General features: G+C 40.0%; 1 protein-coding gene across 1 annotated transcript in view; it reads right to left on the reverse strand.

The window, feature by feature from the left end:
- The window catches only part of LOC105391928, a 48,337-nt gene that overhangs the window by 2,927 nt on the left and 17,680 nt on the right, over positions 1–27,730 (reverse strand). The window contains exons 4-5 of the mRNA XM_048625581.1: positions 5,745–5,890; positions 1,245–1,406 (exon numbers count right to left, since the gene is read on the reverse strand). Of these exons, the coding sequence (XP_048481538.1) occupies positions 1,245–1,406; positions 5,745–5,890 (308 nt within the window). The remainder of the gene's footprint in view (positions 1–1,244; positions 1,407–5,744; positions 5,891–27,730) is intronic.

Consider the following 27,730-nt stretch of genomic DNA (forward strand, 5'->3'; position numbering starts at 1 on the left):
AAAATTATACCCTCATGATATCAAAGTAATGGATGATCAAAGAGCAAGCTAACAGCACCTAACCCAGCCTATCCGTCTATAATTATGACACAGTGTATGTATAAACGTGAAACATGTAACAATAGATGTGCTTCCTCGGGCTAAAAACAGATCTACCTGCCTCGAATGTTTCTGCTTTGTTATAAATTCCGGCACGAATGTAGGCCGGGCGGTGGACGCACAAACTGTTGCTTTTTATCCGACTATGAAGCAAATAAGGGTGCCATGATGTTGACGGGTATTTGAGTGTAGTCTCTTCAGTATACTTGTAATTAATTCCATAATAATTATAAGTAGCTATTGTAAAGTTTTACGCCGGGACGATGCGCGATGCTATTCTGAAATTAATATTCGAATAGAAAATAAGCATAAAAATTAAAAAATGACCATATTGTAGCATTCCTAGGTCGTGACAAATGGTTATCACAGTCCTCCAATGCTTTCTTTGCAATGGTCATCACCATAAAATCATAGGAATCCTTATTTCTTCTCTATCCCCGAAAACAATGGGAATTCCACCTCCCATATCTCACGCTACATAGTAGTAAGTGGGTCAGCCTACAGTCGGTGTAAGATTGCAGCTGCGCTCTCAACGTCTAATTTTGTCAGCTACTTACACTGTTTCGATTTATACGTAACAATGTTATTTTGAAGCCAAACTATAGCGAGGTGTTAGGGAAGTTTGCTAGCTTTGTTGTTGGTTATTGAAGAAATTCAATGTCACCTCGAACTTAAACGCTAGTTCGTTAGTTATGAGGCGATACTAAAGCTAAACAGTAGCGTAAGGGCTTGGTCATCCCTTTACGAATTATCAATCTGGAGAAATCCTCCAGCCCCGCCCAGCCCCAGTCGCCCGAGTCACATGGCTCCAGAGAGAACACTCCTATGGCTCTGCAACCCTAGTAGGTACTTTTGCTGGAAATTCTATTAAAGCTATTGAGTTTCCACAAAATTCAATGTGGCGCACTCTCTTCTTGCGTGGACCGAGCCGAGGGTTCACAGCCTATGAAAACACTTCCACTCCTATTACTTCAGCCGACAAATCTACCAGGAACCCATAAACAACTAGCAGCTATCCACCAACCTGTCGCACTCTCTTCTTGCTCACGGATTGAGTCATATGTCTATGAAATCACTTCCAACGTTCTTCCCCCTCTTACAAAATGTACCAGGAGCCCACAACCAACCAGCAGCTACCCACAAACCTGGCGCACTCTCTTCTTGCTGGCGGACACTCGGAACAGGCCGAGCGTGCGCAGGCCGTGGCGGCGCAGGTGCGCGAGGCAGGCGGACACCAGCGCCGGCACGCGCGCGCCGCCCTCCTCCAGCCCCGCCCAGCCCCAGTCGCCCGAGTCGCAGGATTCACTCTGGAAGGGGAGGGTGGTGGGTTATTGAGTGTACTTCTGCTAGTCTCGCACGGAGCGCAAGACGCCCACGTCAAGACTTGAGAAAAGTTTTCCGTCGCACTTGCAGTCCAAGCAAGTTGCGTGAATGAACGCGACGCAAAACTTTTGTCACGTGTTGGCTTGCGCGTCTTGCGCCTCGTGCTAGGCCTTCTGTAATGCACTTAATTTAATGTCAAAGACAAATAGTCTAATTAAGTCACGATAATTATACTAATTGAATCTTCCTTGACTGATCGCCTATCGAAAAGTATAGACACCTTATCTTATTTTAATTTTATCGGAACTTTTTACGGTCTTATTCAATTAAATTACAATAATAACAATTTTATTCCGTCTTGTAAGTGCATACTTCAGTAGTTTGGTTTCAGTTTTCCGGTTAGCGCGAGCTTTTATGACTTCATGCTATTGATGTGTGAACGCATATCCCGGCTGGTGGGCAAATAGATAACCTATAAAGTTTTATTGCGAGCGTAAATCTTATTTGTGTCTTTATAAAAATCTTCATTACGGAGTTCCCATGTGGGAAGAGGAAGTTCATACGTCTATTATAAATTGTAACTATTATGTGTTTACAAACATGTAGAGAGACTCATATCGCGCCTGTTGACACGTCAAAGCAATGTAAAACAATGCAATAGCAAGTATCAACTATGCGGCAAACATTTCATTCAACCCATCACTCACGCATTCAAGTCACATCTCAGCGCGGTCCAAACTCCATCACACTCTATCAACAAGTCTCACAACAAATCTCACAACAAATCAACAGCTGTTCGGCTAAGACTGTCCAATCCGCATTCGCCCTGCAGTTAACATCTATTTTCGTTCCATCTCGATACTGTTAGCCGTCATGTTATAAAATTATCTCGACCTTAATGATGAGCAGAATAGCCCCGTAACCCGATCCTGGTGACGTGGTATGACGTCACGCATACGTCAGCAGTGACCTACTGAAGGCTCGCGCGATTTTGTACCTGGTGTATAGTTATTGCGGTTCATTTTAAAATCTATTCAGATGTATGCAAGATCGGTAGCGATAGTAAGTCGGTACTTAACTAGGTATATAATACTCGATAATCAGTCAGTTATTCCATAATAAATTCATCAGCATCATCATCAAAATCCTTATCTGTCACAGCCTTCCATGTCCACGGTCATCCTCACTAACTATACTACTGGCTATCCGTGCAAAGGACGTAACACAAAGGTTCCCCCCCAATACAAATAATTAAAAAAAAAAAAAACTTTTAATGCGTTTATCACGGTATATAGATGTTAAACTATATTGCTGTACAAGTCTACATCATCAACGGCGTAGCACCAAAAAATACGCACATCATTATGAACCGCAACAACTGTAGCTTTTTCACCGAAGCTGAAAAGTTCCCGAACTTTTATATCATCCATTTCGTAACTCTGAATTGTGTGTTCCAAAAGAAAACGCTGTAAGTAATTAATTTGACGTCAGAGCTGGTATTTTTAGTAGGATTATATTTGTTTAATCTATTCAGCTGTTTGTTTAATTACATGCTTTCTTTTGTAGTGGGTGTCGGCGTCATTTCCTTGTTGGAAGAGGTCGCATTTGATGATAATCTCGCGCCTAATCGCTGGTGTCGGCTATTATTGTCAACAACATGTCATGACAATCATTAGTATAGTGCCACAAACTTATCTGTTCCGGTGAAAGCGAACTAAATTGGTCCATATAATCTATGTCAATATGAAATTCATTTAGTAAGTAATGAGGTATGGACCAATTTAGTTCGCTCTCACCGGAACAGATAAGTTTGTGGCACTATATAATTCGTTGACATCTACAATTCTACATGCATATAAATAGTATTATACACTGAGTTACTTTTAAAGAATAAACAGCAGAGTACTCGTTGATAGTCACGAGAGTCGATTAAAAAGTACAAAGCCACATTTTTACCAATTTCAAAAAATAACCGAAAGAATCCCCATGTGGGATATCCCAGTAAATCTGCCGACTGACTAATCTTTTCACAGCTCAACTGTTTCTCGAGGATATGCCAAGAAGAAGATTTTAAGGTGGACCGTGTTTACTTGTAGACACTTCTCTATTTTAATACGCAAATTATGTTGTGACAATTTCCGTGACTACCAAAACATCACCAACAATGTTTAACTACAAAGTAACCACACACACACACACACATACAAGAGAGCCACAAAATAGAGCCATAACGTAACGAGTTGCTCGTAATCGTAAATCAGTATAAACTAGTAATACATGTTAGGTGGAATGTATAGCAACCTAGGCACATTAACTAGTGATAGTCTTCGGTCTGTCTAGTCTAACTGTCTGAGCAATCATTCCCGTCTGATCGACTTGTCTTTAGAAGTTAATTTTAATGTTACAATTATAGCAATTGTAACATTAAAATTAACAACAGGTCTATATAAAACTATATAGGTAATACTATACTATATACTATAAACTTATTAGCATCAGTGGCAAAATATGCATGCTGAGGACAGTTTTGTGGATTTCCCTGAGACAGACCTATGTCCTGCAGTGGACGATTATGGGCTGATGATGATAGATGACCAATAGTTAGACCCTTATAGAAAAGCTATGGTTGAGGTCCAGAGGGCTGTCTAAGAATCAACAATATATAGGAAACACAATGAAACAATGCAATGAACAATGTTAACTAAGCCACTAAAACTATTTACTGGATGGTTGGTAATAAATCACTCGTGTCCGTCGTGAAACAAGAATGATGCAGTGACATTTGTTTGGTTAACGACATAATAATACTAGAACTACTGACCCGTGAAACTGTTAAAGTTTACTTCTCATTGGTCATCTTAAATCTTAATAATGCCAACATGTGTTACTAACTCTTTTATTCTCTTCGCTGTAAACGGGTTTCCCTTGGAAAAGAAGGAGTAAAAGTCAGTATTAATCCAGGGTGCCCGCTTCCTGCATACCAAATTTCATAAAAATCCGTTCAGTAGTTTAAACGTGAAAGAGTAACAACAATCATGTAAACAAAATTGCGTTTATAAAATGTAATATTAGCAGAATACCTAGGTAGGATAAAACACGTGAAAGTATGTAAGAATTGATAGATGATGTTCGTTACTCTTTCAAGCCGAAAATTTATATAGCTATACACTTTTGTACGTTGTCAAACTGACTACATAACAAACCGCCAATGTTTGAATAGGCAGTTTGTGAGTTTGACAAGGTACAAAAGTGTACAGCTAGGTACTTATGCAGCTGACTTCATACCTCCGGAATCAAGGTCTAGCTTGAAATAGCGGATAACCTTTTTGTTCCACAAACTTTACGCTACGGTAACATTTGGCAGAAACCTCCACAGTCCAAGAAGCGATGTAGATCAGCAATCAGCTGATGCAGTGCAGCAGAACCCAGGTGTGCAGTGAGACACACTGTGACGTCACTAATTACGTGTTTTGGCCACCATTTGCCGTACTATTTCTGCGCACCGAAATACCGACAACCACCAATTTAACCTGACCTTCCTACCTTTCTATAGGTTCATAGATGTAAACAGTAGAAGTGTCAGCTGATGCGGGGTCAAACTGTGATGGTCGTGCAGGGATACAAAATAGCAATCAAATTTGCACATTTGATAGCCGGTCTTCAGTTTTAATTCATCAAAGTCGTCTATTATTGGTACGCAAGCTATTTTGGGGCTGATATGGTGTAATCCGGTCTCATTAGTGCTCATTTTGGCGAATAGATGGTGCCTACTTATAGAAATTGATTTATCTTGGCTTTGTTTTAAAGATGATAAACGGAAATCAATTTAATCAAAACAGCTTAGGTAACTTTAAGGTTTTCGACAAGTTGTGTATAAGTTCATAATTAGATAAACCAATACAGATGAGATTTATCCACGATTGCATTCCAAATTGCAATCCTAAAAGTTTGTTAGATTTTAGCAGAGAAGATTAAAAAAAAAATATTTTTAGTAAGTATCGTGTAAGTACCAGAATTTAAGTCACTGTAATAATAAATAAGATGTTATTTATCCAATAGTTAGCGAAAGGTCACATCACATATAAACGTACAGCCTTGTATCCGAGCCTGTCCCGAGGCGAGGAGATTACGTTACGATTCCCATTAGTGTGCGATTAGGCTTGATTTTACGGTTATGATCCCTTTCCGAGTTGATATTGTGTGCTGTCACATTTATACACCTGCCTAACAGGAGCAAAAACTCGACCACAAATAAATTTCCACCCCTTGATCATACCACGACCTACCAGGATCATAGACCCATCTAGGAGCTATCTACTCACATCGTCAGCCCTCTCTGTCCGCTCGAGGGCGCCGAGTGACGCCAGCGAGGCCCTGGAGCCCCCGTGCTGCGTCCGCCGTAGTGCCCTCTCAGTTTCCACGCACTGTGAGAGCGAGACGCCGAACACACTTCCACTGCCCGTTGAGTCTGTGGAGGAAAGAAGAGTCCATTATTGACAATAAATTTTAACTGCATATCTGCATAGTTTGACTGCTCCATATCTAAAGGGTTGTCCGTGGTTGTCGCTTGGCTGGTGGTATAAAGATCGTAGAATAGGAGATCAGCATAAAAGCTGCTGCCGATTTATGGCCAACGAAGGGTGAAGGTGTAACGTTGTAGACGTACATGTCTTTAATTAAACATATTTTTAAACTTAAACTAGCCTATTTTCTTATTTTAAAATTTAACTTCACAATAAATAAATAAAAACATTAATTAAACCTTATATCTACAATTAATAACATTTTAAAACATAACTTCTTTTAAAGTACATTCGCACTCAAAATACTGAAACGTAATCTGTAGTCATAAACAGTTTATGGTAGAAATTTAGTTTCATAAACCTGCCCACATTTTAATATTGGTAGAAATTTATTGTTCATAACCTGGTATTATTTTTAACATTTCGTGACATCGTGACACTTTCAACGGCTGTCGCCGCTCGCTAGTCATTCATTAGCCTTGCCATCACTGGACTCGAACGTACGCTTGCGCATCTGAATAATAATTGCTTTCGCACATATCATTGCGACCTTAAAGTAAATTTTTAAATAGATAGTGCACCTTAAGTGTCCTAACCGTTCCGGGTCCGCTATACAAGGCGCTGCTGGCTCTGTGTACCTGTGTTTCACATAAATCCTCAAACCCCCATATTGGGTAAGTTGTGAACAAATGTTATTTATTTTAATTTGTGTGCTAACATTTCTTCTTAGCTTTTGAATTGCTGTTTATTGGCGGTTACGGTGTTCAACCGACCGTTGGAATATTCCAGCGGTCGCGTTTTGAATGCCGTATCCTACCTTCACCTTTTTAATATTTTCATTTTTAAACTTGTAACTTAAATATTTCTTTTTAATTGCCTTCTGCATTCATTATCTTTTGTTAAATTTAAAGCCTACTTAATTCTTCGCAATTGTAAACTCCGTTCTGATTGTTTTCACCACGGCACCGCTTGCTACATAAGTACTTAACTTACCTACAATGCGTTGCCGTCGGTGGTAACACGGAACGTTATGGAATCATTCCTAACGTATTTCGTTGGCCATTCCAGGGTTTCAGTACGGGATTTAGAAGACCTAGGCTTCGCTTTGCTACCTACTGCTGCATCACCCTCTGCTTCGCTTCCGCTTCGGACCTACAGCTGAGCACGGCGACCTACAACCCTGCCCGTGGCTGACGACCTGTTCCACCGGCATCTGACCATCCAGGGGAGTGCTTGAACTACGCAGTGAAATCAGATACTAGGCCGACACACCACGACCCGTTCTACCGACTTAGGTGGCCTGCGGCCATCAATAAATTTATTTTCGTTGGACCTACCTACCTCTTTCATTTACCTCCCAGTAGGGACGATAGGTAAACAGGTAGGGAACGTCACACTGGCGCCCAACGTTCCGTAAGACGGTGGGTCACACTGGCGCCCAACGTCCGTAAGACGGGGGGTCACACTGGCGCCCTTAAACGTGGTTGTGTCTGATTTTGCTGCGCAGTAAGTAGTAAAGTGTTTGTTTGTGTGTGCGTTGTAAAACGTTTTTTTTTGTTGCTCTGCCGTAACTGAGGTGTATTTTGCTTTTTTTTAAAATATAATTTGTACCTTTTTGTTTTAATTTAAAACGGTTTTTTTTAAATGTATTAAGTTTCGTTAACGACTTTTTAACTGGCAACATTATTTTTTTAACTACCCTAATTAGTTAATTAGCCACTAATTACTTCGTGACATTTTTTTCTGTGATACCAGCGTAATACACATCAGTCGTGCGCTAGCGCTCATCGCGGATAGGCGCGTGCTTCTTTCTTACGGCGATACGACACTATACCTACCGCAAGATGGCGAAGTGTTCTACTTGTTCTACCCTGGTGAATAAAAATAATCCTGGATTGCAGTGCTCAAAATGCAAAAAGTGGATACACGGCAAATGTGCTTCCTTATCGGCTGAACAGCTAAATGTTTTGTTTCTAACCAAATCAGTTGAATGGCAATGTAAGACCTGCGTCGGGAAAACTAAACCCACGCGACTGTCCTGCATATTACCCGATAACGAAGAGGAAGAAACCTACGAAGCCGAAGAAACAGGCACAGACAGGGACACCAAGATGATGCTGCAAGAAATTAAGAACGAAGTACAGACTACGATTAGAAGAGAATTAAAACGTGAGATTCAAACTGTTATAAGAGAGGAATTGCAAAGATCATTGCAGTTCTTTTCTGACAAAATTGATGACTACGAAAAAACACAGAAGGAAACCACCGAAAAAATTGCTACAATGGACAAACAACTGCATCACCTAACCAACACGTGTTCATACTTGCAAAAGTACAGCGGAGCACTCGAGCAGAAGATCATTGACCTCGAGCAAAATGAACGTCAACTTAACCTCGAAATAGTTGGTTTAGAGGAGCTCCCCAATGAAGAACCAATGGCTATTGTGAAGAAACTTGGCGAATTAATGAAAGTCAGTACCACGGAGATTGAATGCGCTAGAAGGACTTCACCTAAGGCGAATGCCAAGTCCTCACCAATACTAGTGAGATTCTTGTCTTCTGGAGGCTCCACCCGCGAAACATGGCTGAAGCAGCGACGAGAGCTCCGCCTAATTACTAGCAACTTAGTAACCGGCGGGCCCTCGACCGGCAACATCTACATTAACGAAGACCTGGTTCCTGAGATGCGAGAACTGTTCTGGAAGGCCAGAACAGAGCTTCGAGACCAGTTCAAATACATCTGGGTGCGTGGCGGTAAAATTCTTGTGAAGAAAAACGACGGGGCGAAGACGGCGAGAATCAAAAATATGCGTGATGTGAGTGAATTAAAGTCCAAAAATGGCTAAAGTGTTTTAATATTCTGTAGGTGTAAAGCCAGCCTACAAGTGTTAATTATATAGTGAATACAACCTAGTTATATAATTCGCGGCCTTACTAGACCTCGATGTGATATCCAGCTGTAATTCTGAAGTAAGTGTGGACAGTTTACAATCCTGGTCATCAACCTTAAACGATAAGAAAGATTTTTATTTATTCCATGTCAATATTAGGTCGATAAAAAAGTATTATAATGATCTCATTGTAACTTGTAAGGGTTTTTTTGCAATATTGGATGTAATTGTTATAACTGAACCAAATATACCACATAGTATGTTAGGTATGTATGGCATATCGGGCTATGACCTAAACAGCTATACTAGGCCAAATAGAAAAGGGGGCGGGGTACTTATTTATACACACACGGACTTAGCAGCCCGAGTTATTGAACCACCATTTACAATGTTAACTGCTGAATGTGTTATTGTAAGTATAAATAAAAACAACATAGAAATAATTATCGTAGGGATCTACCGGCCTCCAAAAATTAATCAAGAAAACAAGGTGGTACAATTTTTGGATGAGCTAAATCTGTTATTAAAGAAGCTAAATAATGATAAAATAATAATTTGTGGAGATATTAATATAAACTTACTCGATACTAAAAATAAAAACATTTCACATTATGAAAATATAATGGCTAGGTACGGCTACTCAAGGTGTATTTCTAAGGTAACTAGAAGAGAAATATTGAAGGGAGAAATTGTAGAATCATGTATAGACCACATTTTTGTAAAATGCCCATCGTATGACATCTACTCAGCTGTAATAGAGCATAAAATGGCAGATCATTACTGTACCACAGTGGCCCTAAGCAGCCCTGAGCTTAGAAGGTGCATGGTGCCTCCGACCAGCGCCGCCGCGCAGCCGCCGCTCGGCGCGGGGGGCGCGGCGGCGCGGGGCGGGGGCACCACCCGCCGCTTTATAGATAACAAACTCGTACAGGAAAAACTTGACTCAGTTGAATTTAGCGAACTATTAAACCTCAACTGCCCTTTAGAATTATACAATAAAATCTATGAAACATTTGCTTCTATTTACGAAGATTGTTATCGAACAAAAGTTATAAAATGTAGTGGTAGGGATGATAAGGGATGGGTGGATGCTAGTATGAAACGCATGATCCTGGAGAGAGACAGACTGTTTATTTTATGGTGTAACGATAAATCTAACATGCTTAAAAGATTGAATTACACTAGGCTCAGAAACAAATGTAACAAATTATTTTTTAAAATAAGAAATGAATATACAAAACGTAAAATAATTGAATGCAATGGCAATATTAAAAAAATATGGGAGAACATTAATAATTTACTTGGAAGAACCAAACAATCCACAGATGATTTAATACAAAAATACATAAAAGATAAAAGTCAAGAAGAAATAAGTAATAATTTTGCATATACATTTATAAATGATATTGATAAAATAGTACATGATTGTGATAAGAAATTTTTAGATCGAACTGATTATGTTAATACATCCCCTGTGTGTATGAGATGGAAACCAGTCACTGCTAGGCAAGTGCTTAAGGTCATTAAATTAATGAGTAGTAATAAATCTCCTGGATCTGACAACATAAGAATGCGAGACATAAAAATTGTAAGCGAAAAAATTAGTCCAATCATTGCACACCTTATTAACTTATGTATAAAATTTTCACTTTTCCCTGCTAAGTTAAAAGAAGCCATTGTGCGTCCTATTTATAAAAAAGGAGACCATAAAAATTATGGTAACTATAGGCCTATAGCAATTTTGGCTAGCATTGAAAAGATAATTGAAAAATGTATAATAAATCAACAGAATGTATTCCTCACTAAACACAACATAATTAACGATTGTCAACATGGGTTTCAAGCGGGCAAAAGTACGTCAACATTATTAACAAAATTTACTGATGAAATAAATGGTTATCTTAATGACAAAAAGTTTGTAGTAGCTGTTTTCTTCGATTTTAAAAAGGCCTTCGATACCCTCCGGCACGAGACGCTGCTTGAGGCGATGGCGGAGTGCGGGGTCAGCGGACCAATCAACAGCTGGTACCGCGAATACCTACTGGAGCGCTCCTTCCGAGTTAGAGTGGGACAGGGGTACAGTGGGGCGCAGTCGGCGGCGGGGCGCGGGGTGCCGCAGGGCTCCGGCTGCGGCCCGCTGTGCTACCTGATGCACGTTAACAGCCTGTGCAACGTGATCCGCCATTGCTCGTCGTACATGTTCGCGGACGACCTGTGCACGCTGCGGGCCGGCCGCGACATGGACGAGGTCACGCCTCTCGTGCAGGAGGATATCGACAATATCACCCGCTGGGCCCATGACAACGGCATTGTTATCAATTCAGATAAAACCAACCTAATTGTTATTCAATCTCCTTATTCATGTATTCCTAAGATTCCATGTAAATTGGTTGCACATGACTTCTCTTGTATTCATAGTAATGGTTCAAATTGTAATTGTCATGTCCTCAATAAAGTACCTCATGTTAAATACCTCGGCATGTGTATAGATGAAAATATGGGTTGGATAGATCATGTAGACTACATTGTAAGCAAACTTCGTATATTGTTATGTAAATTCAACCAACTTAGCTATAAAGTCCCAAAATTTATGTTAAAAACTATTTACCTTTCATTGGTTGATTCTATTATTAGTTATGGTATTGAGTGCTATGGTTCAACTTTTAAAACTCATATAGACAAAATTGAAACTTTACAAATCAGATTCTTAAAACTATTGGTAGACAAAAAAACTAAAGCCAAACTAAATCATGATTATAAAAAGCTTTTTAAAATATGCAAAATTCTTCCAGCATCGTTAAAATATAAACACAATGTAGCCGTAAGCAACCATAGCAGCCAGAACCATAAAATACTAAAACAGCACGGACTTAATACAAGATCCGCAGCGCAAGGAAAGTTTGAAACTACAAGGGTTAATAACTACTTTGGCGGAAGAATGCTAAAAAGACAGGTTCCTAGAATAATGAATGAAATGCCATCTCATATTAGACTCGAGAAGAATATAAATAAATTTTCAGTCATGTATAAAACTTACCTCTTAAACACTATCCAAAGTACCTAATTGCCTGTAATGTATCAAAATTAACTTTATACCAGTATGTATAAGTCATCAACCTCTTAAATATAAAACTCTAAAACTAATTGTTCCTGTTTAACTATAATGTAAGCTAGGTATATATAAATGTGCATATGTGCTACTAAGCTATGTTAAATTTGTTATTGTAGTGCGACTCCTTACCCACAGTCAAACCATATTAACTTTTGGTTTTGTGGGATGTATGTAATATCATAAGTTGTTTTTCTTTGAATAAAGATTTATTCTATTCTATTCTATTAGTTACATTTATTTTTATTTTTCAACGCTTCTTTTATTTTTGGTTCTGTGCGTGTTTTTTTTTTGTTTTGTGTATTATTAAAAAAAGAGTACAACGTTACTTAATTTTTTTGTAACGGAACGGAGTAAATTTTTTTTTTTCAACTCTTGTTCACAATTTACCCAAGTTTTTAAATAACGATTCTTGTTGCTTCCCCCATTGTAATATTTTAATTTTTTCGTCATGTTCCCCATAAAATTTTTGTCCCTTCAAAAATCCGAACTGGAATACGAGGTATCCATCAGAGGTACAGTTCCAGCGTCCAGTGTTGCGGAATTGCGAAAGCAAATAGTGGAGCTGGCTATAAACTTTTCCTCTGAGGATATCCTCGAGTCCGGTTTGGATTCAAAAAAAGACTTGCAGGGTGTGTTCGAGGTTTTGTCTAAAATACAGGCCAATTTTGAGTGTGTAAAACCTGACAAAGCACTTGTGCAGCGGACACGGAACATGTTACACCATTTGCATCACCGTCTAAATAGGATGCAAACGGTTGACTTAGATAGGGTCGCGTATGAGGAAACCGTATCTTTATACAAATCCTATATGGAAAAAATTATTTCCCTGGAAAATAAGAGTATTGACCCTCTATCAATACCCACTGCGGAACCTTCTGTTCCCAGTCCAAGCGTTCCTTGCGTCGTTTCGGTGACCTGTGAACGTGGTAGTGCAGGCGAACTATGCAAACTTAAATACAATGGAAAAACTTGCGTGCGGGCTTTCGTTGAACGTGTCACGGAATTCTTAGAGTCACGGAATCTTGCCGACGATAAATTTCTAGCGTATGCGACCGAGATTTTTACGGACCATGCGCTTATTTGGTATAGAAGCGTAAGAAATCAGGTGTCAAGCTGGGCTGATTTAAGACAACTGCTCATCAAAGATTTCGACCAGTCTGATTATGACTACAGATTGCTTTCTGAAATCAGGCGTAGAACACAGGGCGAATCAGAAAATATCACCATTTTCCTATCAATAATGTCCGGCATGTTTTCTCGACTTTCTAAGAAAGTCTCAGAAGACGAGCAGCTGGAGATTATCCTTCATAACATCCGCCCCTGCTATGCGAGTACTTTGGCATCAGTCACAGAAATAACAACAATAGAAGCTCTCAGAACCCTATGTCGTAACTATGAGAACATACAGGCACGACTTTCTCATTTTCGCGAACCTTCTGGCGTTACACCTGATTCCTTAGCACCTGAGTTTGCTTACTCTTCAAGTAATCAAACCAAAAAACAAAATTATAACGAAAATAAAAACTATAATTATAACAAAAATTATAACAATAATTTCAATAAAAACAACAATTACACGAACAAAAATGAACCTAAGAACTATATACATTCGATGGTAACTGGGAATAGGACTCGTTTCTGCTTTAGGTGCAAATCAGATTCACACAATCTTCGTCAATGCCCTAATCGCGATGTTATCGTTTGTTTCCGCTGTGGTCGTGATGGTGTTAAAACACCCGACTGTCCGGACTGTAACAAACACAAGCCGATTTCAAAAAACTAGATGTTCAGAATTGTAGCAATAAATCAGGTAGTAACTTTGATCAATCCGACTGGAACAATTGGTTAAAAACAATTAAAACTTTCTTTAACAGTTACAAAGTTGCTACAATTCTGAAACATATACCGGCTTATGATCCTAAACCTTATGCCACCATTCGCATAAACGATATTACTGCTTGTGGTCTTCTAGATTCTGGCGCGGCTGTATCGATTCTCGGTAATAACGCTCACAAAATCTTACTGGATAGTGACCTTAAATTAATTGAGAACGACTGTATTTCTGTCACTGCAGCTGGAGGCCAATCACTCAAAAGTATTGGGTACATTAATTTGCCCATACATTTTGACAACAATTTTCATATTGTCAAAGCATACGTGGTTCCCGACATTGAATCTCCTCTTATCCTAGGTGTCGACTTCTGGCGTAGTTTTGATTTGTGTCCAAAGTTGTTAAGTTCAAAGGGTATCACCTTCCTTGATTCTCCTTTGTCAGAACTCAAGGTTGGCATTAATGATGCTTTCATACAGTCGTATGACAATTTAGATGACTCTCAAAAACTCATTGCCGACAATATCATTGAGCAGTTCAAAGACATCTCAACCGATCGTAAGGGCCTAGGCGGGACCAATCTGATTACCCACCGCATAGACACTGGCGATGCTCAGCCTGTTAGACAGCGTTATTACAGGATGTCTCCAGAGAAGCAGCGTATCCTGACAGACCAAGTAGACGAGATGCTGTCCCTCGACGTGGTCGAGCCTTGTGAGAGTGCCTGGTCGTCTCCGGTGCTCATTGTCTATAAAAGTAATGGGCAACCTCGTTTTTGCCTGGATTCCAGAAAGCTGAACTCGGTCACCAAGAAAGATGCCTACAACTTGCCTTATGTGGCCGAGATTTTAGACAACTTGCGCGACGCTAAGTATCTTTCTAGCGTCGACTTGTCAAAAGCTTTCTGGCAAATCCCTATAGCACCGGAGGACCGAGACAAGACCGCTTTCTACGTTCCCGGTAGAGGCACTCTCCATTTCAAGACCACAGCCTTTGGACTTACCAACGCGCCAGCTACTCAGCAGCGTTTGGTCGATTTGCTGTTTGGCGACTTCGATCTGAAGACCTTTGCGTATTTGGATGACATCATTGTCATTAGTAGCTCTTTTGAGGAGCACGTGTCACTTTTACTGCGCGTGTTGGACAAGCTGAAGATGGCCAATTTGACTGTCAATCTTGACAAGTGCAAGTTCTTCAGAAGTCAACTTAAATACCTTGGATACGTGGTGGACGCAAACGGCCTGCGCACGGATCCCGAGAAGGTTGAAGCTATCCTCAATTACCCGACACCTACTTGTCGGAAGGACTTGAAGCGTTTTCTCGGGACCGCAACTTGGTATCGCCGTTTTGTGCCCAATTTCAGCACGATCGCAGGTCCTTTAAATAAGTTGACTTCCAATAAGAAGAACGCACCTGCATTCAAGTGGTCACCTGAGGCTGACGCAGCATTTCAGAAGTTGAAGGAGTGTTTAGTTTCGGCCCCCGTTTTATCATGCCCGGACTACAGCCTGCCTTTCGAAGTCCATACGGATGCGAGCAACTATGGCGTTGGTGCTATGCTGACTCAGGTCATCGACGGTAAAGAGCATCCCATTGCTTACATGAGCAGATCTCTAACCAGTGCCGAGAAAAATTACAGTATCACTGAACGGGAGACCCTTGCAGTAATTACGGCCCTCGAGCACTGGCGATGCTATTTGGAGAATGGGATGACCTTCACCGTCTACACCGACCATTCAGCACTTAAGTGGTTCCTCTCGCTCAGCAATCCGACTGGAAGGTTGGCTCGTTGGGGAGTTCGTCTGTCCTCATTCAACTTTGAAATCAAGCACAGGCGTGGGGTCGATAACGTAATTCCCGACGCTCTTTCCAGAGCTGTACCATGCTCTTCTGTGTCAACGTCCAACTCCATTGGAACTACTAATGATGACTGGTATAAGAAGCTGTATAACGGTTGTCTGAGCTCGCCCAGTCAATACCCAAACTTTCTTATAAAGAATGGGTCACTTTATCGGCTGAGCAAGAACAAGTGTAACCTTACTTCGGAGTTCGCGTGGAAGGAAGTCGTCCCGAGAGACTTGCGTGATAAGGTCATTGAGGACAATCACTCGGAGCCAACCTCAGGACATCTTGGTACCTTTAAAACCTATAGGCGTGTAGCTTTACGCTATTATTGGCCTGGGATGCACCAAGATGTCGTGAAGTTCGTAGGCTCATGCCCCAAGTGTTTGTCGTACAAGTCGCCAAATCACGCAACCTTAGGTGAAATGGGTCGTCCGAAGCAGTGCTCACGACCATTTCAGATGATCTCGGTTGACTTTGTTGGTCCTCTTCCCGTGACAAAGAAGCAAAACAGCTACCTTCTAGTTGTCACTTGTTGCTTCTCGAAGTTTTGCATGATCTTCCCCTTGCGAAAAGCTACAGCCGATGCTGTTGTCAGGATTCTGGAGGACTCCGTCTTTCTGATTCACGGAATTCCCCAGACTATATTCCTGGACAACGGCAGTCAATTTATTAGCCATGTTACTAGTGCATTCTTCAAAAAATATAACATCCCCAACATATTTTTCACCCCCAGGTATACCCCCCAAATTAATACGGTGGAAAGGTATAACAAGACCATTGTCACCTGCTTATCAACTTTTGTTGATAATGACCATCGGTCTTGGGATACCTTTGTGCCTAAAATTCAATTCGCCATCAACAACTCTGTCAATGAGGCCACAGGATTCACACCATCTTTTCTTGTTTATGGTCGTGAACTTGTTACCTGCGGCTCTCACTATACTGACAGTGACTTGGGTGATGAGGTTTTGTTTCTGCCTAGGGACATTTATGCTGAAAATTTGGGATGTCTTTCGTCGATTTTCAATGATGTTCAGGCCACTCTTTGGCATGCACATGTTAAAAATACGTCCCAATACAATTTAAGACGAAAACAGGCGGAATTCAATGTCGGAGACGTAGTCTTTAAGCGAACATACGTCTTGAGTGACAAGGACAAGTACTTCAGTAAAAAACTTGCGCCTAAATTCATCCAGTGTCGTATTACCGCGAAGAGATCGCCTCTCGTCTATGAGCTAGAAGACATGTCAGGTAAAGATTTGGGCACTTGGCATATAAAAGACCTGAAACTGTCTCGTTTCCCTAGCCGAAAATAATTTTTATTCTGCAAACATAAACATTTCCCTTTTTTTTAAACGTGACGTGAACATTACCCAAATGCTTGCTTTTAACATTTAACATCATAATAATAATAAATTGTCAAAATATTAGTCATTTTTTGGTATATTTTTTTATTAAAAAAAAATAATAAAAAAAATAAAAGAATGACTTATTTTATAAAAGGTTTTGCGTTAATAATCTAATATGATTTTTATTGCTTAGTTTGAATGTGGAAGTATGAAGTTGAAGATTGAATGTTTTTTTCTGACAGGTATGTATGAAAGTGTAGTATTTTACATTTTATTTTTATTATTTCACCGGATTTTATTTAGGATAAAATCCTTTCCGTGAGACGGGGGGTAATGTAACGTTGTAGACGTACATGTCTTTAATTAAACATATTTTTAAACTTAAACTAGCCTATTTTCTTATTTTAAAATTTAACTTCACAATAAATAAATAAAAACATTAATTAAACCTTATATCTACAATTAATAACATTTTAAAACATAACTTCTTTTAAAGTACATTCGCACTCAAAATACTGAAACGTAATCTGTAGTCATAAACAGTTTATGGTAGAAATTTAGTTTCATAAACCTGCCCACATTTTAATATTGGTAGAAATTTATTGTTCATAACCTGGTATTATTTTTAACATTTCGTGACATCGTGACACTTTCAACGGCTGTCGCCGCTCGCTAGTCATTCATTAGCCTTGCCATCACTGGACTCGAACGTACGCTTGCGCATCTGAATAATAATTGCTTTCGCACATATCATTGCGACCTTAAAGTAAATTTTTAAATAGATAGTGCACCTTAAGTGTCCTAACCGTTCCGGGTCCGCTATACAAGGCGCTGCTGGCTCTGTGTACCTGTGTTTTACATAAATCCTCAAACCCCCATATTGGGTAAGTTGTGAACAAATGTTATTTATTTTAATTTGTGTGCTAACATTTCTTCTTAGCTTTTGAATTGCTGTTTATTGGCGGTTACGGTGTTCAACCGACCGTTGGAATATTCCAGCGGTCGCGTTTTGAATGCCGTATCCTACCTTCACCTTTTTAATATTTTCATTTTTAAACTTGTAACTTAAATATTTCTTTTTAATTGCCTTCTGCATTCATTATCTTTTGTTAAATTTAAAGCCTACTTAATTCTTCGCAATTGTAAACTCCGTTCTGATTGTTTTCACCACGGCACCGCTTGCTACATAAGTACTTACCTACAATGCGTTGCCGTCGGTGGTAACACGGAACGTTATGGAATCATTCCTAACGTATTTCGTTGGCCATTCCAGGGTTTCAGTACGGGATTTAGAAGACCTAGGCTTCGCTTTGCTACCTACTGCTGCATCACCCTCTGCTTCGCTTCCGCTTCGGACCTACAGCTGAGCACGGCGACCTACAACCCTGCCCGTGGCTGACGACCTGTTCCACCGGCATCTGACCATCCAGGGGAGTGCTTGAACTACGCAGTGAAATCAGATACTAGGCCGACACACCACGACCCGTTCTACCGACTTAGGTGGCCTGCGGCCATCAATAAACTATTTTCGTTGGACCTACCTCTACCTCTTTTATTTACCTCCCAGTAGGGACGATAGGTAAACAGGTGGGGAACGTCACAAAGGTTACTTTAATGTAACAAGGTGGCTACTAGACGCCTGGTATACAAGATCATTAACATCGGTAGCTACGGTAGTCTAAAAAAAATCTGTTTATTTACTTTCTGGAAAAACTTATAGCTGTGGTTCTTCAGGTTTCAGCCGGTTGTATTGTTTTGTAAAGTCTAGCGTGAGTCTCACTGTCGTTGAAAACTCTCATGCACTCTTTATATTCTACTTAGTACCTACAGTTTTTTAATATTATGTTATAAGTAACATTACAAAAACATAATAAGTATTTACAAATACGAGACAAAGTCCTTGGTCCGGCTCATTTCGCAGCTTCCGTTTCCCGATTCTAATCAGACCTTCCCGAAATAGTCAGATTTATTGCAAAAGCGGAACAAACCGTGTTAAAAATGTATTTATGCTATAAATAAATCACGTAAAGTAAACTGTAGCGAGGTGATGTCGAGAAACAAAGTGTACTTAACTAGCTGTTTCCCGCGAACTTCGGTTTTGCCGTGGGAATTACGGGATAAATAGCCTATTTGCTAATCCAGGGTGGGAGCTTTCTGCATGCCTACCGTTGCTCTACCCGTTTTCCCGTGAAAGAGTAACAACCATCCATCCATACGTACAAACTTTCCCGTTTATAATTTGAGTGGGATTTCGGCACACGCGCGCACCAGAATAGAAAATTGTTATAGAAACGTGCAACAGAGTGGAAGCGAATGTGATGTTTGGACTGTAACTACCTCACTTGAAGACAAATCATAATACAGGTGACCTGTACAATGTATAATAATGCAGCCATAGGCAATGCGGATTTACCTGTATATGTGTTCCACTTTTATGTCGGGAAATCAGACACAATGGACTTGTGTCCTGGAGGGATCTGCGCATCGATGCTAAAGGTTAAGGTATACCAAGCGAAGATGAATCGAAAAAGAATGTGCGAAAGAAAACCGCTTTGATAAGACACGGTGGCATGGCTATTAAAGATGATGATTTCAAACTAGTGCTACTGGTACTTATGCGTATAATTAAATCGAATATGCAGTTAGGATAAAATAGCACGTAATCATACGCCATGCAAGTAAGTAGGATTATAACATATTCCGCCACTTGATGCAACCTATCAGAGAGATGAAAGCCGCCCACGAGCCACGTCGTCGCTTCAGTAAATACATAAATCAACCATTCACGTCTTGCAGCAAAATAAAAATAATCACGGCAGAAAACTGAATTTTCACGGTGTTCTGACGTTTTTTAATTAGATTTTTGGGATAATACAACAAAATGTAGCTCTTTTTTTGTGTGCTAAGGTTATTTTCGAATTTGAGGGGTTGTGAGTTTGAAATGCTGGGTATTGTATATGGGTGTTAACGGCATTAAGGTTTGAGCTTACGTGGATACAGATAAGGCAAATTTTTATTTATGGAAGACCAGGAAAAGTGGTAAAAAAAATCAGCTAAAGGAATGCTTGCAAGAAACAGCTAGCTAGTGACAAACGTTATATTGATTGGTAACTAAAATCGCGAATATAGCAAAGGGAGAAAGTTTTCAACAAAATCCTGTTCAAACATAAGGAAAATTGGCACATTCGCAATGTAAACTATACAAAAATACTTGCTTAAAGTTGCTTTGAACATCAACAATCCTTCACATTCACACAACAAAGTAAGTATGTATTAGAATACTTTGTGTAACTAATTTTAGTTTCGACAGTTTAAAAATATTAATGGCACTTACCTACTTATCATTTATTCTTACAGAGCCAATTTCACGATTCCAGAAATCAAATTCTTATGTAAAAATATGTGAAAGTGACATATGTTTGAAACTACAGACAGTTTTGAAGAATTTATGTTGAAGTAGAAACGAAATCTTCATGAACTTGCAACAAAAAGAAAGCAGCTGCCACTACACGGGTTCGTCATCGGCGCAGATAAACGCCGCCATATCGGAGGGGGAACGTGTACTAAACGAGTTTATCGACGTCGATAACGGATCTTGGTGGTTTTATCGCAACGAATAATTTCTTAAATTAGATATATTGTTCCATACAGCAGGTAACAAGACCACTCTTGCGGATCTAGTGGATCGATCGATGGCCGATGACGGACAGTTTTCATGCGTACGCTATTTTAAGTTTACTCTATTTCAATTATTTCACACTCCCCGTACTACCTATAACATGTTTCAGAATTTACTATGGGTCATTAGTTGAATATCGGTGGAATAGTCATACATAAGAGAATGTATTGGTTACTTATTCATGTTATTAGGTCAAATAAGATATATTTATTTATTTTATTTTATTTTATTTTATTTTATTTTATTTGGAAAGCTAACAACTTTAAGTACAAAGATATAAACATTATATTAGGTATCATATGAGTTAATAACAAGCTTTCACATATAATTACAAATATAGGTACTAAGTAGGAGAGCGTAGTTTATGACAAAGTTTGCACAAACACATACCTACGTTACAAATTAAAAGCTACGTAAGTACCTACTAACGTAGGTTAAAACAACGTCACGTTATGAGAAAAAGTAAGAAAAAAAAAATTATTATAAAGTTAAGATGCTCTAGAAGTTATATGCTATGACTACAATTATGTAAATAATCAGGTCTGTAAACCACTACGGCTATTGGTAGATTTTATATTTCGGTAAATTACCTACACAAATATATTAAATAAAATAAAGTAAATGGTACTGTTGAATGGATGCCACGAAAGTTCTAATAACGTATTTCTTTAACGAATCGATGCCACTACAAAAGATATCTAAATCAGTTTCGCTAGACAGATTATTAAAAGTGCTGCACGCCCTAAGAATATATGAATTCTTTCTGTAGTTGGTACTAACAGAAGGAACGAAAAATACTTTATTATTCCTAAATTTGCGAGCGGGTACATTAATATTGATTTTTCTAAGTAACGAGGGACAGTCACAAGATCCTCTGATTATTTTTATGAGTAAAATTATGTCAGATATTATTCTGCGCAGATGCAGTGGCAGCAGATGGAATTTGGCACATCTCTGTTCATAAGTCATATTAACGGATATATTAAATTTGAATTTAAGATATCGTGTGAATTTTCTTTGTATCTTTTCAATTCTATCAGAGTATGTTTCATAATTAGGATTCCAGACCTGGCAAGCGTATTCCAAATGACTCCGTCCGTACATACGAACAATAAAGTAGTTTAACCGTTTTCATGTTTTTAAATTTTTTTGATGATCGCATTAAAAAACCCAATGCTTTAGATGCTTTACTCACGATGTCATCGATGTGTTTATCAAACAGCAGCTTACTGTCGTGAGTAACACCCAGATCACGCATATTAGATACTCGAGTAAGATATTGATTTTTAACACTGTAATTTGTTGAAAAAGGTGATGGTTTTCGCGTAAATGTCATAAAATAACATTTGGAGACGTTTAAATCTAGTTTATTACGCTCACAATAAATGTCAAGTCTATTTAAATCTTGTTGTAAAAGTAATGCATCCGACTCATTATTGACAACCCTGTAAACTTTCATGTCGTCAGCGAAAAGCAAATGATGGGAGTGTTGAAAGCAACTATCAATATCTGTTATGAAAATTACAAAGAGGAGGGGTCCTAAAAGAGATCCTTGGGGTACTCCTGATGGTATGCATCGCCAAGAAGATGTGTATCCATTCAACACTACTGCTTGGGACCTGTTATGCACGTAGGAGGTAAACCATCGAAAAAGATCACCTCTTATACCTAGATATCCTAGCTTTAATAGAAGCAGTTTGTGATCTATTCGGTCAAAGGCCTTACTGTAATCCGTATAAATAGTGTCAACCTGATCACCAGCATTCATACTAAATGTAACAAAATCATTTAGAAGTAACAAGTTCGAGACAGTGGACCTCTGCTTGAGGAACCCGTGCTGCGTTGGACTCAGGTCTGATTTTATGCTTTCGTATAGTTGATTGTATATAATTCTTTCAAAGACTTTCGCTAATAAACATAGTTTAGATATGGGTCTATAGTGTTCGACGCAGTCTCTAGATCCTTTTTTATGGATGGGTGTTATAAATGCAGACTTCCAGATGATAGGCATTATACCTTCATCAATGCTTCGTCTAAACAGTATGGATACAGGGATACTGATCTCACTGGCACACTTAACAAAAAATATAGCTGGTAGAAGGTCTGGGCCTGCGGATTTACTGACATCTAGAGAACGCAACAATTTAACGACCTCATCTTTGTCTATTCTAACAGTAGCAATGTCGCTGCAAGATTGACGAGGGTTATTATCGTGTATAGTGTCTGAAGAAGAGCTTAAAAAAGTAGAGTGAAAAAAGCTAGAGAACAATTCACAAATATTCTCACCTGACGAAGCAACAGTTCCTGCGTATGACATGGTGGCAGGGTAGGTACTATTGGCGCGGTTTTGTTTCATGTATGTCCAAAATTGTTTGGGGTTGGTCAATATAGACTCTTCCATGCGTGCAATGTAAGCATCGACCAGTATATGTAACCAAGTGTATAATAAGTAGGTATATTATTCAAAGTTGCAATTAAAAAAAAAAACTAACGTTTAGATATTGCTAAGTAAATAAACTGCCCCGAAACATAACCGACGAAAATGTGCCCATGATGCTAGCGGCATTACCTCGCTGCACAGCCAGGGAGATCCTCTGCATCAGGTATGCCCCAGAGCGGTTGTCATAGCCTCGACTCCTCAAGAAATCTAGCCCTAACGAAGTCCCTTTCCTGTTCACCCCATACCCCCGCAGTCTCCAACGCCAACGGAACAAAGATGGGTTATTAGGTTAGCGTCAGATAATATCTATAATTATACCCATATCGATATGATGTTCCTTGTTGGTTTGTTTCTTACAGGTTTTTCGTGATAAGGATTAGTAGAATACTTGATCTGTAGCAAGTTCCAGTGTCGCAAAGGTACTCCCGTATTTCAACAGTAAAAAAGTCTCATGGCTAGGAATATAACATCACAGAAACCTAATTAACTTTCAAACCATTCAAAATGAAAGCGAATGAATACTTTATTTCACACCATTAATAAATAACTGAACTGCTCTTGCCCTACTTTCCGTTTCAAAATATTTACAAAAAGTTTCTAATTTATATAGTGGCCGCTACATAGTGGCGAAGATCTGTGTACAACTGTACATAAATAACAAAATTAAAGTAATTATTATGTAGGATATACCTACGTACCTCTTTAAATAATCAGATTGTGGACTCTTGTTGTAGAATAATTCAAGTATTCACTAAAACACGTAAGTACCAACGTACAAAAATACTCAGGTATTTATTTGTTACGAGAATTGGCAACGTTAGCACTATTCCAATGAGTTTTTTTTTCGTAGTCCATTGACTTTTGAGTAAGTGGTTAAAAAGGTTTTATTAAAGTTGTTGGTAGTTTGATTTAATATCGGGTTGTACAAAGGGACTAAAGGGTATGTATACTAGCAAATCAAGGCAGCGGTAGCTTTAAGCTTGGTCTTAGTTTATAAATAGTTCCTTCGTGCAATTCAGCGGAAAATTATCGGAAAAAGTACATTACTTTAAAATAAAGATTTAAAAATCTAGAATTGTGGCTAAAACAACAACGAATTTGGACGCCATCTTGAAATATCTTTACATTATTATTTAGGTATTTATTTTACAAGACTGTTGTTCCGATTTGCACGATGTAATAAATAGGTCTCATTTAGCCTCGGCAGTAGCATGTGTTTACAATATTCGTGTAAATGTTGTGATTCAATTTTCAGGAGGTGTTTGGCAATCGTTCAGTGTGTACTTAGCATTTTTTCTCATCGTCTGGACAGAATTTTTCGTAAAAAAATCGATTGAATCACTTCAATCAGTCACTCCTGGTCATTCTTGGCTAAAATTCTTTGTTGTGTATTAATAAATAATATGTAAGAAATAAAATCTCAGAAGACATTATAAAATCGTTAAAATTCAACTAAGATATTAAAAATATATTTTATGGCTACGCTCAAAATTTTGTGTGGCGGTAAATAAAATTTATTACTGAAATGATTAATTTAAATCCAACCTTGCATTTAAAAACTACTATTATATATTTTTGTATGTAAGTACTTTCGTAATGTTTTGCTATAAAATGTATTTTTTCTTGTTTTGGTGGAACACGAACTGTTCAACTATATTTCATGATAATAATATAAACTATTATAAAACCAACGCAATGTCATTCACCTTCTCATAGGCCTTTTTCTCTTGATTGTTGATATTCAAAGTGAAGCTTCAATACTATCATAATAAATACCTACCCTACCGTCCGTACCCGACCTTTGTTATACAAGCTACCTATTTGTTTACACCTTTAAAGTGCTCACAGCTCAGACACACCAAAAGCTCAAACTAACCAGCTGTTAATTTTTAATCTCTAAAGATCCATACAGTTGTTTACACGTAGAGATTATACACATTACGAAGGTATGCGCAGAAGGTGTAAAGTTCTGCGCTGGCGCCACCGTCGGTGCCAAAACCAGAGAATTCCCGGAGAAAAATAAACCCGACGTCACGCGAGCGGTATGTGCGACAAGAGATGTGGGTACACCAGTGGCTTAACAAAAACAAACAGAATGATGTGGCTAAGGAATGGAGAATCGATTATGGATTGGTGGTGTTATTAGAAATTCATTGATGCCTTATTGTGTGTTGTAATACAGTCGGTCATTATATTTATTTATATCAGGTAAAGACTGGATTGTTTGGTTTCGACAGTCAAATTTCTTGTTTTCTCAAGAGAAAATATTTTATAATACCTACATGCACAATTGCGTACTACAAGTAGTAGCTACATACAATTTTACAAAGGTGTGAAGACTGAAGGCACTACGAGCAAAAGCTCTCTGATCTCCAGGGTCTCACCGAGAAGTCCCAAGTAACATAGGTCGTCTACCGTCTTTCTTTTTAAATAGCTAGTTACCCCATCATTATTCTACTTAAAGGCTCAGATGTTAAATGGAAAATTATCTTTCCACGACAGATCGATAGTACTAGTACTACACAGAACTCCTTCAAGTCACACATAAACTAACATCGACACATCGTTCGCCACTTCGCGAGCGGTAGACTATTGGCACGATCGACACATGTCGCTGGCATCCGCCGCCCATTAGTCACCGCGGCCGAGGGACTTAACTAGACGCCGGTTAGCCAGTTCACGGGATACTTTCAGCACGTAAAAGGTTTAGTATATGTTCACGACGAAATACCTAGGCTAAGAACAATAGAATAAGTCTAGTTTAGGAACAACATGTATCATAGAATAGTCTCGTAATCATAGTTTGTAAGTTGTAAATACTTTGATATTATTGGTAGATTAAGGTATCTCACCTAGTCAGCTATCGGTTGCGTGACTAATTCTAAGTACTTAAGTAGGGTCATTTTGGTATGCAAATTGTCATTCAGGAAACAGAAGAGGAACAATAAAGAACAACTGGAAAACCTGAAGGAGACTTTCAAATACAATCCACCCCCAACATTGGTCCTACGAGACGGATCAGAAGACATCGAACCTTCGAGAAGCCGGATAAGAAGAAAGAAATTGGCAGACCTACTGAACATTGGTCTATCGAAGAGTCGAAAACGGGAATAAAGAACGAACATGCCGGTTACTAGAAGCCACAGTAGCCGGAAGGAAGAGTCCAGTACCGCCGAATCAAGCACGGTCTGTACGAGCAACACCACGACGACTATGGGAAGCGGTGCGACTGAGACATCCGCCACGACCACGTCGGCGGCGAACGCAAGCGCTACCGGATCAAAGCGCCCTGCGACGCCGCCACCTCGAGACACGAGCGTGGTCACTGTGGTGCGTCAAGTCACATCGCAGCCAGCTACCTTACGGCCCCGGTCACATCACTCCAAAGCCTCCCGCAAGAGATTCCTCGCGGAGTTGGAGGCTAGGGAGCTGTTGGCCGAGGCGCAAAAGAAGGAAGCACAAGCCGCCGCCGAACTAGCGAAGGTGAAGCTCATGCGGATACAAGCGGAGGACTCGTCCGACGAGGAAGACGAAGACATCGTCGACAAGAGCGAGCGCATCGAGCAGTGGGTGCAGGAGCAATCCTCTAAGCCCCCGCCCCCTGCTCTCGCTCTCACAGCGGGCCATGCAAGAGGCTCGTCCCCCGTTAGGGGCCAGACACAGGTCCCTCCCACCCCGTGGATACCTACAGAACCGCCACGGGTCGTCGAGGCGCCGCAGTATGAAGAGCGCGCGCCTCCCGCACGTCAGCAAGAAAAGTCGTCGAGTGAAGACGTCACGCAGCTCGCCGCACTATTGAAAAGTGTGCTGAGCGGCGGCGGCTACAGAGAGCCGCCACGGTACATTCAAGAGCTACCTACGTTCAACGGAAACAGCAGCGAGTGGCTACCGTTTCGTGCGGCCTACCATGAAACCGAGAAGTACTTCACGAAGATAGAAAACGTCGCCCGCCTGAGAAAAAGCCTGCGTGGGGCCGCCCTCGAAGCCGTCAGCTGTCTACTAATCAGCGATCCGAACCCTGTCGTCATTATACAGGGCTTGGAACGACGGTTCGGGCGGCCAGAAGCACTCATACTCAACGAGCTCGACAAAGTGAAGAAACTTCCGAAGCTAGCTGAGAGCCCACGTGACCTGTGCATCTTCGCGAGCAAGCTGGCCAACATCGTAGCTACGATCGAAGCACTGAAGAAACCGCACTTCCTCTACAACCCGGAGATCGAGCGCACTGTAATTGAGAAGCTCACACCGATTCTTCGTGACAAATGGTACGAGTACAACTTCACGCAACATGGAGAAGAAGCGAACCTGAAGAAGCTGTCCACCTACCTGAACCACGAAGCGGACAAGTGCGGCCCATACGCCGCGCTCAAGCAGATCAACAACAGCGCACCTACACCCGTGAGTGCGAGGGAGAAAGCTGCGAAGAAGAAGACGACAGAACGTACCTACGCAGCCGAGAACACACACAAGGAAGAAGAGTACGGCTGCCCTATGTGCAAACAGGCTCACAAATTACCTGAATGCACTAGGTTCAACGAGAAGACGACTGACGAGCGCTGGGAAATAGCGAAGCAGAACAAGCTGTGCTTCCGCTGCCTACGTAGCACACATCGCCGCTTCTCATGTAAAGCGAAGCCC

This window comes from Plutella xylostella, chromosome 14, assembly GCF_932276165.1.
Source record: "Plutella xylostella chromosome 14, ilPluXylo3.1, whole genome shotgun sequence".
Classification (NCBI taxonomy): domain Eukaryota; kingdom Metazoa; phylum Arthropoda; class Insecta; order Lepidoptera; family Plutellidae; genus Plutella; species Plutella xylostella.